Source organism: Malus sylvestris, chromosome 3, assembly GCF_916048215.2.
Source record: "Malus sylvestris chromosome 3, drMalSylv7.2, whole genome shotgun sequence".
In the NCBI taxonomy this organism is placed as follows: Eukaryota; Viridiplantae; Streptophyta; class Magnoliopsida; order Rosales; family Rosaceae; genus Malus; species Malus sylvestris.
In genome coordinates, this window is record NC_062262.1 from 29,316,455 (window position 1) to 29,331,665 (window position 15,211).

A 15,211-nucleotide genomic window follows, 5' to 3' on the forward strand; every position below is an offset into this window, starting at 1 on the left:
ATCATTCATGTATTGAGGAGCGAGCCTTTATTCTATAAAAAGGACTCCCTCACCTTCAAATGCCGCAAGCCGAGCCAACCAAGGCAACATAAGCCACGAGCCGAGCAGTCTCGCAGCGTGTGCTACTTCTAGTTAAGCGTCATTTCAGATTGAGCACTGCCTCATATCGAGCATCAGTTCAAGACAACATCTAGTTACTTCGGCCCACACATGGACTGAATTTCAAGTCTCCAGCCAAAAGACTCTCTTGACTGAAGACTTAGGGGACTACTGTTTATACCATATTTAGGGCCTCGTATTTATACCTCGTATAAATACTCGGGGGACTTAAATGTAATTATGTAATAAATGAAGGGGCAAATATGTAATTAGGGGAGGAGCCCTTATTCTATAAAAGGGCCTCCTCACCCTTACAAACCTTAAGTCACTCCTGGCTAAAGCAAAGCTCTCATATTACAGAGCTCCTTCTCTCTCTCTCCCTCCCTCAGATAAATACATATTCAGTGTGGACGTAGCCCAAACCTTGGGGTGAACCACGATACATCTTGTGTCATTTACGTTTCTTGCAGATTCACGGTCGGATTTACGTTGTTCCAAGACCTCCGGTTTTGTGCATCAACAAATTCAATTAGTCCTTGATCACTTTTGTAGAATCAGTTCAACCCGCCTCGATCATTTTTGTAGAATCAATTCAACTAGTTTTCGACCATTATTGCAGAATCAGTTCAATCTGTCCTCGACTATTTTTGCAGAATGAGTTCAACCAGTTTTCAATCATTTTTGCAGAATCAGTTTAATTCATCCTCGACCATTTTTGTAAAATCAATTCGACCAGTCTTCAACAATTTTTGCATAATTAATTCAACCTATCATCGACCATTTTTGTAGAATCAGTTTAATCAATCCTCTACTATTTTTGCAAATATTTATTTATTATTTAGAAGACAACCACGAAGTATCTCATAACGTAAAGATAAAAAATACACGTTTCAAATGATCTAACTTCGCAAACAAGTACGAAGAATTCAAAAAAGACAATCTTTTTCTCAATCATTAAATGAAACAATCCTATAAACTAGAATTCTCAAAAGTGACAACCTTTTTTCTCAACCATTAAATGAATGGAACAACCCTATACGAAAAACTAAAGTATATATGAAAAACTAACCTACATATGGAAGGTTTTGAGATCACTTGTACCACTTTTAAATTACACGTGCATAAAGTACTCTTTAGTATTTCTATCCTCCACCTTATCATTCTTCTCATGAATTTCTTCTGATACTTCTTATACTTCTCATGAGATTATTTTGGCAATAGTTCCCTCTATGAAAAAAGACAACTCAAACATTGCAGAGGTCATATGGCATTTCCCTTCTAACGTGAAAAATTAAGGTGGACTTCAAATAATTAATTAACTAGTTATTAATGTAATTACAAGTATATATGAAAAGGCTAACTAATTACATAAGTTTGAGATCACTTGTCTATAAATACATAATACTATATCACTTTTAAATTACCTGTGGATAGAGCATTCTCTAGGATTTCCATCGTCCACCCTATCTTTTTTTCTCATGAATTTCTTTCCAATTCTGTATTGCTCCAGAATTGGCTCACTACAATCTTTATCAGCTCGGACGCTGCCTACACCACCAATTAGAAACCCATCTAAAAAAAACTTCAAAATTTAACAGTCATAAAATATTGAAAAAAAAAATACACAAAACTCAGATGAATTTTTACCTCATTGATATAAAGCCACACTTTTCAAGGTGAAGAGCCATCCCAACATAAAATTCAAAGAAAACGCATGGGTTTTAGGAGAGTGCTACTTTCTCTCCAACCTGTATCGCTCTATTTAGAATCGATTTCAACACATCCTGCCCCTTCTAGGTCCGTTTGATCTCCAACTCTATCTCCTTGGAAGTAGGATGATGACAATCTCAGCAACGGGTTGGTGTTGTGGCAACACACCCTTTCCCAGACCTTGAAGAAGTCGTATTGCGTCCCATCGATGAGCAGCGCATTGTCCTTAGCCTCCTAGGGGAGGAGCGACCAGAGCTTGTCGACGTTGACGATGGGGCAGTAAAAACTTTCAGCAGAGCTTGTGAAAGTATGTCATACCAATTTTATTGAAATACCCCGGATCTGGTGATGGTGCATGCCTCCAGTGTTACCGTGACCTTCGAGATGTTTACGGTGCTTACCTATACCGTGATCGGCGCTGATGCCTCTCTTCTTGCGGTTCTTCTCGAATTGGATCGTCTTTTCTCTATCTTTTCTCTAAGTTTGCGCCTCCTCCACTCGCTCACCTAGCTAAGGTTTATGAGCCTCCACCTTTTCAAATATAAGGGTATTTTTGTAACTTACACTTCATAAAAAAAATGCACTAATAATGTCATCTTACATATGTATTGATTTTTGTCTCTCTTTAAAATGTTTAAAAAGTGTTGTCTCAATATATAATTAAATATTAAAAGTGTATACTCTATGTGTAATTTCTCCTTATTTTTATGTTGGAATTACGTGACGAACAATATTGCCCCATTATTATTTTTTAAATAAACACATAATATCTGCAACATAGGATTATTCTTAGCATTCAATCAAAGAGAAATAATGAGATCATTTAAAGTGATTTTAAAAATATTATTTGAATTTGTTTAAATTTTATAATATGTGAGATATTGAATGCGTATGCAGGAGTTAAATCTCTTAAAATGATGCTAGGAATTGAAACCAAAATGAGCCTTTCCAAAAACAAGCAAACTTCATGGCTAAAGAGTAACGCTAGTAGTATTATGTCTTGATACATAGTATGGGAGGGGATATCTTTAATCATACTACGAATGCCTAATTCTAATAACTCTTTGCTTATGAGGGTGTAAGAGTTTAAGCTAATGGGTTTGTTTAATGTCAATAGGCTCAAGAGAGTGCTTCTGTACGCATGTTATCTCTGAGTTCCAGAGTACATTCATCCCACACCAAATGACTTTATTAGATAATATTCTTGCAACCTTTTTGTCGGTTTATTGTTTGAAAAGGAAAGGTAAATCAGGCAGAAAAAAATGGTTTTCAAGCTGGATATGCGAAGGGCTATGAAATATTTGAATGATCTTTTTTTTCGGACAATGATGTATATTATAGGGTTCGCTTTACGAAGTTAAGAGGTGCTTTAGAGGTTATAGATAACATTGGAGCTATTAGAGGTGTTGTAAAAATGAGAGTTCCAAGTTTGATCTCTGTGTTAGCTATTGAACTTTACGCGATTGTTGGAATTGGCAATAAATATATATTCTTCATTGTTGCCTCTGATCGTGAAATTGGATTCAGCTATGGCTATGCAGATGTAATCTGGAAAATGAGTGCTTTGCAAAATGGATGTATGAGGACGAAGTTTGTCTTTGCATTCTACAACACCACATTCTTGTGACTCATATTTCATGAGGGCCTAATGCAGTGGCGTTTCAAAGTGCTCGTTTAGCCTTCGGAAGTAGCGTTTCTCGGTCTGAATGGATGTCGACCCTCTATGGTTTATGGATAGTGTAATGAAGGATTACATTGTAGTGGAGCCATAAGTTTTGTATGTTCTCATTTGCTTGAATGTGCTATGTTCCCTTTACTGAAAATTTTCCAGTGTGGTTTTCTTTAATGTTATGTACAATGTGGGATAATCTATATACTTGTGGGGACAAAAATTAAGCATCAAAGAAACCACTTCCCATGCACCCTAAACTCTAGAAAGTGTAACTAAAATGAAGTAATATATAGTTACTGATCACTACCATGTATCGTAGAGAAAATTTTGGAACATCAAAACTTAGAACCTAAACAAAGTCACAAACAATAGGGATGGAAGTTATGATATCCTACTTGAATGACGGATTATTTTCTTGCAAGTAGCAAGGAAAGATGGTATCTTGCTTTTCTAGATGGACAAAGGAACTAGAGGATACGAAAATTTCTACAACCGTTGATTTATAGTATGTGTACTGAGTCTAGTATATATAAATGAAGAAGCCCAAATAGGTGAAGCATTTCAAAATGCCAAAAAAGCCCCTTAAATTTCCTCACAATCAAATCCCAAAAAAAGGAGAAAATAAGGACAAACTGGTAAAAAAAACAAAAACTCATATCCCAAAGGTAGTTTGATACAAGTAGTTATCGAGTTGAGTTGGGACATAATCTGAAACACAGTATAAAACACTCCCACTCTTTCACAACTACTACAACACGTTCCCACTCTTTCACAACTGCCGGTGCCAGTTTGAATCAAACTCCACTCCTCCCTCTTAACCTTTGGCCAGCTTAAAACTCATTCATTTTCTTCCTCCATTAGTTCTTCAATCATCTCATGTATTCAAATATTATTTTTGTTTCCTTTTTTTTTTTTGTAGTTTTAATTTATTTGGGATTTTTTTTAGTCCACTAGATTCTTCTATTGCTACTCAATTCCGAGATTTGATCGTACTTTTTTGAATCGCAGCATAAAGAGGTAATGAGGCTTTCAACCCATTTACAAAGGATCCCAATGCCATTGGGTGTTTGAGTGGTATTTTCGTTTCTATTGTCTCTGTCTTTTTTATTATATATTCTTTTGTGCGATTATTTTAGAATATTTTGTATGTTGTCACCGGATTCAGCATAATAAGGTTTGTCACACTCAAAATTGCAGGTTAGTATTCATATGTAAACCAATAAACTCCATGTTTGTCCCCTTGCAAAGCAATATTGCATAAGTTTGGATTTATTTCCAACTCAAATTTTCATAAACGGTTGTTACTCATAACTGCCCCTCATATTCATCTACCAGACTACCACATAGGAATACGAAATCATGAAGAGAACAAAGGCTTTCAATTTCTAAATCCATACTGTTGGTTTTTTAAGTTATTTATTTTGGATTTTTATTTTTATATTTTTCTCTCTTTCCCACTCCTTCATTGTCTGGCTTTGATGTTGGCATAATCAATCATAATGCTACTCTCTATGTTTTTTTTTTATTGTTGTTCAATGCAGATTTTGGTTGGAATGCAAAGCAAGCATGCAGGGACAATCATCGATAGGTTTTGATTATGATTTAATTCTTTATTGCTTTTGGCTAATTTTGTGTTTTAAATGATTTTGCTAATTCTGTTTAGAGATATTATTTCTCTCTATTTTTTATAGCTAATTGTTTACATGTATTATTTCTCTATGTTTTATGTACTTTTGATATTCATACTGTTCTCAAACACAACATTAGAAAAGAAAGGATCAGTTTTTCAAGGAGAAGATGGAATTGAAAGAATTGCAACGGGTAATTCCTACAGATATATCTCAAATTTTCCTCCCGATATTTCTTGAAACTTTCGATTATTGGACAAAAAGAAGAAGGCCAGTCATGGTTAGTCAATAGCGATTTTCCTTTTGGGATCAAATTGGGAAGGTGATTTTGATGTTTAACTTTTCATTCAGATTTTGGTAAGCCTTTTCTCTTTCTAAGTTGCTGATTGTTTTCAATCTTTCTCTTACAACCCAATGAAAATCCTCAAAATGTTGGTACTTCTTCACGATTCCTAGACAAGCATTAAACGTAACCAATTCCATTTCAGCAGGATCAGCTACAAAGGTAGAGTTCTCTTCCACAAAGGTTAGCATTCCTAGGAACTTGACACCAAAGCTCCTATATGGCAGGATCCATCATACATCCCCGGTAGCCCACGTCCCTCTCCTCTTACTAGGCCATTAAAATCGAGGGCTCAGTACATTAACTTTCAGCCTGACAACAGGATTCTGCCATCTGAAACTGTGAATAATTCCCCTTCCAAAGAGTTTCCAACCTTATAAATCCCACAGCTACATTACCATCACGAGTAATGGAATGAAGAATACCTATTAGTGAGTGAAACTTTCTTCAAGCGTACCAGTTGACCCTAAAAACTACCAAGCCTATGTGGCGCGCAGGCCGAGTAACTAATGAGCTAACATGTCCTTCGGTTGATATGGGGCGTGCCAACTTGTCGGCTGAGTTCGGTCGAGGAGTAAAATGTGTTGATATTGCGTTGAGCGCGCGGCTGACTTCTTGATCTTGCGACTGCGATCGAGGAAGAAACACGTCTCTGCCTTTGGGTTCTAGAGCCTGAAGACAAGGCTACTAGTTCTACAAAGTTCACAAATCGTCGGCGCCGGATTTGGTCACAGTGATTATATTCATAAAATTATAAGCACTCCGAATCGACACCAGAGTATAGGGGCACATATTCTTAAAACAGATATATGTCTTGATGGTAAATGCGGTTCGGCAGTCAGAATGCCGAACTCTAAAGCCTACTTGTGAGTATCCAATCATAAAACAACTCGGCGTTCAATGTGTCAAGCCCTAGTAACACCTCACTTCGCCGAGAAGGCTGATGATATGACCTTTGCCAATAAGGATTAGAAAATCCTTCTTGACCGAGACTTGGATAGACAACCAGGCGGCCCTGTTGCAGTGCTGTTTATCCAAATTGAAGATGCTTCACGGTTGGCTGATTATACGGCAACAGTGCTGTTTATCTAAACTGAAGATGTTTGCCGGTTGCCTCCATAGTGCTGTTTCTCTAAACTGAAGATGTGTCGGCGAAAAAAAAAAAAGTAAAAATCACAAGGTTGTTGAGAGGTTTCGCGTAGAACGAGAGTTTGCGCATGGCAGTTTGTGTGTTGAATTTGAGGGGGCTTTAATGATGTCCTCGTCTTTATATTTATATTAGTTAACTTGCTTCCGATCGAATCACAACCATACTCGGACTATAACTTCTTCCCCCGATCTAACTTTATCTCGGCTAGTTTTACTCTTACTAGGACTTTGAACTCAACCCCCATATTAGGCCGTATTCGATCCCAAACTTCTACATCCTTATCCTGTCGAAACTCCTTCTCGTATCAGTATTCAACCACCCATGGATTCCTAATAGGACACAGCCAGCCTTGGCTATGTGGCCTATAAGCCGGATGCCCCCTACGACTCCTAAGCATGGCCTCTGGGCCGAGAACAATTCTAAACTTGGCCTAAACTAATATTTTGGGCCTAAACATTGCCCATTCGCTTCTGAGGTCGTCGACTTACACTCCTTGGTTCGAGCCTCGACCTCGAAGAAGTGAAACTGACCTAAAGACAATCATTGAATCCTTTTGAGAAATACCACCATGCGCATTTATGAGACATAACCCCATGATCTCGATTTCCTAACCGTCCTGCCACATGTTGGTCCCCTGGTTAACCTAGTAGCCCTCAATCATGACCCTCGAAAACATGCGACCGCCGAAACGTCTTTCTTGCACTAAACCCGTCGCAACACGCAATGGTGCGTCCTCAAACTGCGAAAACCTCGGTATTTTCGCCCAGATTCTCTAAGCATGTACAATGATTAGCAACTTTCTAGCTCGATTCTATCCTTAATTTTGAAAATCAAACGTTTAGCCTTCATTCCCAAATGCCTATAAATACCCGAATCCCTTATATTCGTACCTTACGCTTTCCAAAACCCTTGAAATTTTCTCGTCACTTTGCTTTCAAAACTTTCAAAAACCAGAAAATCCCAAGCTTTCATTTCAGAAATCTTTGAGCCTTCATCAATGGCCCCCTTCATCTCCCAGCTCTCCAACAAGTGCAACAAGTGCAAGGACTTCATTGATCGGAACGCCATCAAGACTCTGCATTTTGAGATTAACCTAAACACTACTCACCAAATCCTAGGCCCACTCTTTAGGGACACAGTACCATCGTCTATCACCAACTTATTCAAAGAACACTGCCTGGTACATTTGTTGCAAGGATTTAATTGGTTAAAGTGGTGCCTGACAAAGCCTCAAGGAGCCTGGCCTTCGACCAACGCGAATTGGGCGGCCTGGGTCGTACGAATGGAAAAATTCTTTGGTAAAGAATAAGAGGCTTGCGGCATCCACGACGCTATTAAGCTTTCGACCATGGAGATTACTATGGATAAAGAACTCCTTATGGCAACTCTAAGCCTCTGGTGCTCGGCCACTAACACCATGGTCTTTCCGTTCGGCCCTATAACCCCCAGCATCCTCGACGTCTAGGCTATCCTCGGGACTTCTCTTTCTGGCATTCTAATAGACGCCACCTTTATTGGAAGCCCATCAAACCTTGACCTCAAGGCGTTGTTTGACGAACGGGCTGTCGAGACATTGAGCCAATAAGGTTAAGAGCTTTCAAAAAAGGAAGTTCAGAAGTTGCATAAGAATTTTCTGAACTACAACACCCTTATCCTCCATTTTACCGGGCGAGAAGAGATGAGTTTGTAGAGGGACGAACACGAGGCCTTCCTATTTTACTGGTACAACAAGTTTATCTGTTGTACCAAGTCAAATAAGTGTTTGGTCAAAAATATGCCGGTGGCGGAAACCCTGACCAGTGGTCACTCTTTGGCACTCAATCCGGCTATCATTGCCAACCTTCTGCGCTGCCTAGCTGAGACGACAACAAGATCGACCCGCACTAGAATGGACCTCTCTGTGTGTTCCAACTCTGGCTGCAGGTTTATTTTTTCATACTTCGGCCATAAATCTCCAACCTTTAGTCCACTGCAGCACTCGGCCTTCAGTTGGCTCATCGACCAGTACCTCCTCACCGAGCTGAAGAAGTTTTCAAACACTTTTTCGGCCTAGATGTCCTTTTCGACGACGAATTTTTGATATGTCGTCGTCAGGCATACCCCTACTCCATCAGACTTCCTTCATCAACCTGGAATAAAAGCGAAGATGCTGGTTTCGTTAAAACTAGGGGTCGTTCGTGTTAACTCGTGACCTTCCCCTCAGTTGCGATGCTTACCGAGCAAGTTGGGAAGTCTACGACCCCTACTTTGTTGCCTGACAGCTTAGCTACCTCCAAGGTTGCCCGATGCCTCTACTTACTTCCTGCTCCATTCTAAGCCGAGGATGCCTATTTGGTTCCTCAGAAAATGAGTGTAGAAACACCGAGAAGGAGTTTCACGAACGGTGTAAGAAATTTAGCCTTCGATCAACTGTTCCTGAATTTCTCGGCACTGACACCTTCAGCGACTGGTGGGAAGAATATACCCATGACTTTTTTGGCCCTTCGGTCGAGGACGTAGTCAACAAAATTTTTGGTGACTGACCCAAAAAAATTTGTGCCCCTCAATCTAAAGAGACGCCTCAAGGTATATGACTATCTCTACCTTTATTCTTCAAACACTTAAACGTTTTACTAATTAGATTTCGCTTTCTCAGCCGGTCGGGTATTGAAACAGGCAGACGTGGTCACCCCGGATGCGGCCAGGAAAAAATTGGCCCTTTCTTCCAAGAAATCCAAAACTGTCGCACAAAACACACATAGCAAACAGCTTCGCCCGAACACCGAGACAACAGATGAAGCTCATCGTCCCACAAAACGCATCAAGAAATTGGTGAAGAATAGAGCATGGGAGATTCACGTTATCTTAAGCCACATCACCGAAATGACCGCTCCGAGTGCCTCTCTTCCTGCTTCTGTTGTCCAGGCCTCAACGAAGAAACGGCCAACTCCAACTAGCCCGGCGCCCCAAGTTCAGCTGGCCCCTAAGGTCTTTGAGGTAGTGGTCGAACAAGTTGTTGTACTACTGGTCGAGACGCCTGCAGCTCCGGGGCCGACCATAGCACCCGTCCTGAGGGAGGCAACTCCTTCCGTCGGAAAAAATCTCCCCAAGAATCCAAAACCATCAACGATCATCTTAGAAGAGGTATGATTATGCTATTGATAACTTCATTTTCTTATTAAATTCAAAAGTATTACCAGCTATTTTGTTCTAGGATGACGAGAGTGATGAGATTCCGTCAGCGAGTCATCCTCGACCAATTGAACCTCATTCCATCGACCTTCCCCCCATGGTTGAAGCGACTGATCAGGTTGATCTTCCAGCAGCTGATCGTGGAAAACAACCTTTCGTCGAGCCTGAAGCGATGCCAGAAACCCTAATTCACCCGCAGGATCAAAACATCAGCATCCCATTTCAAGAAGCGACTTCAGCTTTTGTAAGTCTCAACTACTTTGTCTTGTTAATTTTGTTATAACAAGTCTGAATCGAGAAAAATATTAAATGTCAGGTGCCCAATCATTCATTTCACTAAAAATTCTACTTGCCGAACATAGATAGCCTTCATCGGCCTCGTGAATTAAGAAGCAGTCTAAAACACTAGGCTCGGCCATTAAGCTCTCTTGGTTCGAGCAATGAACCAGGAGACATGGCTGAAGTCTCCTATCGGCAGGTCTAAAACAAATTCTCTTTGCTATGTTCTATTATGATTTTCCTTTTGCTTAAATTCTTTTCATGTGCAGTCTTAATAGGAAGTCGAGTTCGATGCTCTCTTATAGAGTACTTCGGGAGCAGCTAGCCTTTCGGCAGCTACAACTGAGCCGGTCGAATCGACTGTTCTTGTTAGGTTGCAGGAGCTTTTATCTCTCTTAGCTTCACAAGTTCTTGGATGCCAAGGCCTTGATTCGGTAGGTGCATGTCTGAATGATCTCGCAGTTGATGGTCAATTGAGCACCAAGGCTATCACTCAAACATCTTCTACCTTGGAACGGACCTGAGAATATTTCAGTATTTTCGAGAAAACTTTTCAGGCTGAAGACGACTTAAAAGCTGCAACAGTTGTTCGAGACACTGTTCGTCCAAAAATCAAAGTTTTAAAGGCGAAAAAGAGGCCCTAGCCGACCTTGACCATCAAATTGCAGAACTCTAAAATCGAAGGTCAGCAATTGCTTCTGATCTTGCAAAGGATTTTGAGTCGAGTGGCAAATCTTGCTTGACTGAATACATGGCTAGCGTGAGGCGGGTCGTGCATCTGAAGATGGACAAAAGGAATCGGTAAACTGAGGTCACGATAGGCGATGTGCGGTGGTTGGAGTTGAAAGCCATTCTTGAATCTCTCCTACCTTCATCACCCTAGCATTATCTGACTGTAACTGATTGATCCACTCTAGTTGTACACCTTTTGCGATTTTAATGAAACGAACTTTTATTCCCGCATTTCCCATGTGATTGAATAGTATTTCTTTAAAAACCTCCCATTGATTGGCAACTTGTGAACTATACCAGTTCGATCCCTAAGACGGTATGCTCCCTTACCGAGAACTTTATGAATAATGAATGGCCCTTCCCAATTCGGCGACCACTTACTGAACCTGGGCTCTTTAATTCCTACAGGTAGTACGATTTGCCAAACTAACTCTCATTCGCCAAATATTTTTTGTCTGAGTTGTTGATTATAAGCTCGCTCGGCGATCTTCTTTTATGCCACTAATAAGTTATAAGCATCGAGCCGAGCTTCTTCTAAATCTTCTAACTCTTGCATCATGGCCCAATCGTAATCGGTGCTGAACAACCTACTTTGTTCAATTACTCGCAACGAATTTATACTTAGCTCGACTGGAAACATTGTGTCGTGTCCGTAAGTCAACGCGTAATGAGTCGTTTCAGTGGTTGTCCGTAGAGAAGTTTGATAAGCCCATAACGCTTCGTTTATCTTTAAATGCCATATACCAGGCCTTTCTTTTATCATATTTTCAAGAATACTGATTAGAACCTTATTACTCACTTCGGCTTGTTTATTCGCCTGCGGATAATACGGCATAGATTGCTCGAGTCTAATATTTAGATTTGTCATATATTCCTTAAATCTGTTGGATGTAAAGATCGTACCGTTGTCTGTTATGATTGTTTCTAGCACACCGAACCTAGTCACAATGTTTTCTTCTACAAAATTACAAACTTCTTTAGACGTTAACTCGGCATATGATTTGGCTTCAACCCATTTGGAGAAGTAGTTCGTTGTAATGAGTATCCATGTATGTTTAGCTGCACCAGAAGATGGTGTTATTTTACTGATTACATCCATGGCCCACCCTCAGAACGGCCATGGTTTGGTGACTGAATGTAGTGATTCAGCCGGAACTCTCTGTATAGACCCATAAATTTGACACTGTACACATCCCTTTGTGTACTGAATACAATCCTTCATAATACTCGGCCAGAAATAGCCATGCCGCTAAAGCAGCCAACACATTTTTCACCCAGTAACAGTAACCCATCCTCACTTTTTCGATACAACTCATTCTGGTATAATATGTTGTTTATGGCATGGACCCTTGTCCGTCGGTCGTGTTTTTCGTTAGGGTTATCAATATATCGTATAATCGTCATTCTCCAATCGTCTGGTAATGCCTCGATAGTAAAAACCTCAATAGTGTCCTTCCGTTCTAACAACGAAGGCAAGGACATGACCCGCGTACAGATCACGCAATCATGTTGGAGAACTTGCTAATTAATCAAGGCCGAATGTGTTTGTCGTGACATAGGTATTTCTCGGCCTAATTTTCCCCACAAGAGCTGTGCTCCGGAGGCTATTTGAGCTAATTCATTGGCGTCATTGTTAGGAACTCGTGAAATGTGTTTGAAAGTAACACTGTTGAAGGACTCGGCCAAATAGGTGGCAACCATGTGGTAGGGTGCCAGAGTACAACTCATGCAACGAAAGGTCCCGTTGAGCTGATTAATGACAAGTTCGGAGTCACCCAGAACAAGGACACGAGTTGCCCGTAAATCATGTAGTACACCGAGGCCGATGACAAGGGTTTCGTATTCGGCCTGATTGTTTGTACAATCGAAATTGAGCTTGGGAGAAAAATACCAACGATTATAAATGGGAGATTAAATAACAATCCCAACGTCAACCGAGACGGAAGTACTGGAACCATCGAAGTACATCATCCAGTAATTATCACGTGTGTCTATCATGCCGATGTCAACATCATTGCCCCCGAACTCATATGGGGAAGGGTGTTGGGCAAAAAAATCGACTAATGCTTGACCTTTGACAGCTTTCTGGGGCACATATTGCAAGCTGAACTCAGAGAGGGCCATTGTCCACTTGCCGATTCGGCCCTTTACAATCGGTCGAGTGAGCATATAACTAATGACATCGGTCTGGGCGATGACCTGAGTGACTAACGGGAGCATGTAATGTCTGAGTTTTGTCACAACGAAAAATAGGGCAAGACAAAGCTTCTCAACAGCGGAATAATTAATCTTTGGTGGGTTGAGATTGTGACTAAGGTAAAAAATGGCCTATTCTCGCCCAACATCATTGTCTTGTGTAAGAAGGCATCTGATGGATTCTTTGGCCACCAAGATATATAGTTTAAAAGGTCCACCTCGTTGTGGTGGGACAAGGACGGGTGGAGTTGTTAAGGAGACCTTGATCTATGTAAATGCCTCTTGATGTTCTGCATGCCATTCAAATGTGTCAAAGTCTTTAAGTTTCAAAAGCATGGAGAAGGCTTTCATTTTCCCGGCCGAATTGGTAATAAATCAACGGAGAAAGTTGATCTTGCTGAGCAATTATTGTAATTTTTTCTTAGTCGTTGGGGTGGAGCATTAATGATTGCGCGAGCCTTGTTGTCGTCCACCTCGATACCACGGTGATGTACGAAGAAGCCTAAAAAAATTTCTAGTTGATACGCCGAAAGCATATTTGGTGGGATTTATCTTAAGATTGTGCTAGCGCATGCGCATGAACGCTTGACGGAGGTCATCCAAATGTGTCTGCCAACGTGCTGATTTGATTACCACATCGTCGATATAAACTTAGACGATGATACCAATTAAATCATGGAAAATAGTGTTCATAGCTCGTTGGTATGTAGCACTGGCGTTCTTGAGGCTGAAAGGCATGACGACCCATTAGTATGTGTTGAGTGCCTCGGGGCAACGAAAAGCGGTTTTATGAATATCAGCTTCGGTAATGAAAATCTAGTTATAACCAGCATACCAATCCATAAAGGATAAGATCTTGTGGTGTGCTACGTCATCAATTAATAAATCAGAGATCGGCATCGGGTATTCATCTTTGGGAGTTGCCCGATTCAGGGTACGAAAATCGATACAGATGCGTATGGCACCATTTTTCTTTAGCACCGGGAAGATATTGGCCAGCCACTCGATGTATCGAGCGGTCCGAATAAACCTGGCTTTTAAAAGTTGAACTAGTTCGTCTTTTATGCCAAGCTGTACTTCGATCGAGAATCGACGAGGGGGCTGGCGGAAAGGCTTACAACCAACTTTGATACGTAACTTATGTTAAACAAGGGTCCGATCAAGGCCCGACATCTCATGATAACTCCAAGCAAAATACTCTTTAAACTCGTTGAGTAATTGACATAGTTCGACTTTCATGGAATGGGGTAACAATGCACTAATAAATAACGACCGAAGGTCATCGGTCGTTCCAACATTTATTTCTTTTAAGGGGTCCTTAACTTGGGATCAATTGTCTTCAAGTTCGGCCGATGCGACCTGAACTTTTTCTAACGATAATATTGGGCCCTTATCTTCCTCGGCCAAAAATTCGATTAAGTTGATGCTCGATCGTGGATGCTGGGAAATAGCATACCAATGAGCCAGCAGACGTTCCATCGTGGATGAAACCGAAGCCCGACACCTTTCTCTTGTGGCGTCAATCATCAGTGTTGGTAATTAAGTCGGCCAAGCCGAGTCTTGTCGAATCCTGGTGTACAGTCTCGGCGCCTACCTTGATGGATTTCTGGACTGAGATCTGAGTCGGCCGTCCATCTTCATTAAAACCTTGTAAGGTAATGTAGCCGACGTGATCGTCATAATAGCGGGCCTGAATCATGTTGGTTTCGAATGGCTGATTATTGGTTGGGTGAACCACAACTGATATGCCGTCCCAAAAAATGAGAACTTGGTATAAGGAAGAAAGAATGCAATTCATTTGATGAATCCAATCCTGACCGAGCAAAGCATTATATTCAGTCTTAGAGTCGACGATAAAAAATGCAGTCATGTGATTGCGACCCACAATGTTTACCTCTAAAGGGAGCACTTCTTTGGTTTGAGACTTATCACCAACGAAGCTGCTCATGGTTATCCCTGATGGGATGAGTTCGTTGTTGGATTGTCGTAATGCTTTCATGACGGATACGAGCATGATATTGACCGTCGCCCCGCAATCGACGAAAAGTTTAGAGATTGGGTAGCCTTTAATGTGGGCCGTGACATACAACGATTTTAAATGTTAAAGATTAGCTGAAGATGAGCTAGAAAACAATATGGCCAGGGCTGTTTTAAGTTTTTCGTCGTTATTTGCTTGTTTGTCTTCGATGTTGGTGACGAAATCAACTTGTGTTGCTTTTTGGGCCACCACA

General features: G+C 40.8%; 1 protein-coding gene and 1 long non-coding RNA gene across 2 annotated transcripts; one reads left to right on the plus strand and one right to left on the minus strand.

Moving 5' to 3' along the window:
* Nucleotides 1-447: 447 nt before the first annotated feature.
* LOC126616449 (uncharacterized) lies at nucleotides 448-2,318 on the minus strand. The gene is made up of 3 exons (XR_007621161.1): nucleotides 1,747-2,318; nucleotides 1,524-1,647; nucleotides 448-866 (listed from the first exon to the last, which is right to left on the minus strand). It is a non-coding gene; the product is annotated as an uncharacterized LOC126616449 (long non-coding RNA).
* A 6,058-nt stretch (nucleotides 2,319-8,376) lies between these two features.
* LOC126617142 (uncharacterized) lies at nucleotides 8,377-10,056 on the plus strand. Its single transcript, XM_050285189.1, has 3 exons — nucleotides 8,377-8,502; nucleotides 9,258-9,725; nucleotides 9,796-10,056. Exons 1-3 carry the CDS (start codon nucleotides 8,377-8,379, stop codon nucleotides 10,054-10,056), a joined length of 855 nt encoding a protein of 284 aa, XP_050141146.1.
* The last annotated feature ends 5,155 nt before the right edge of the window (nucleotides 10,057-15,211 follow it).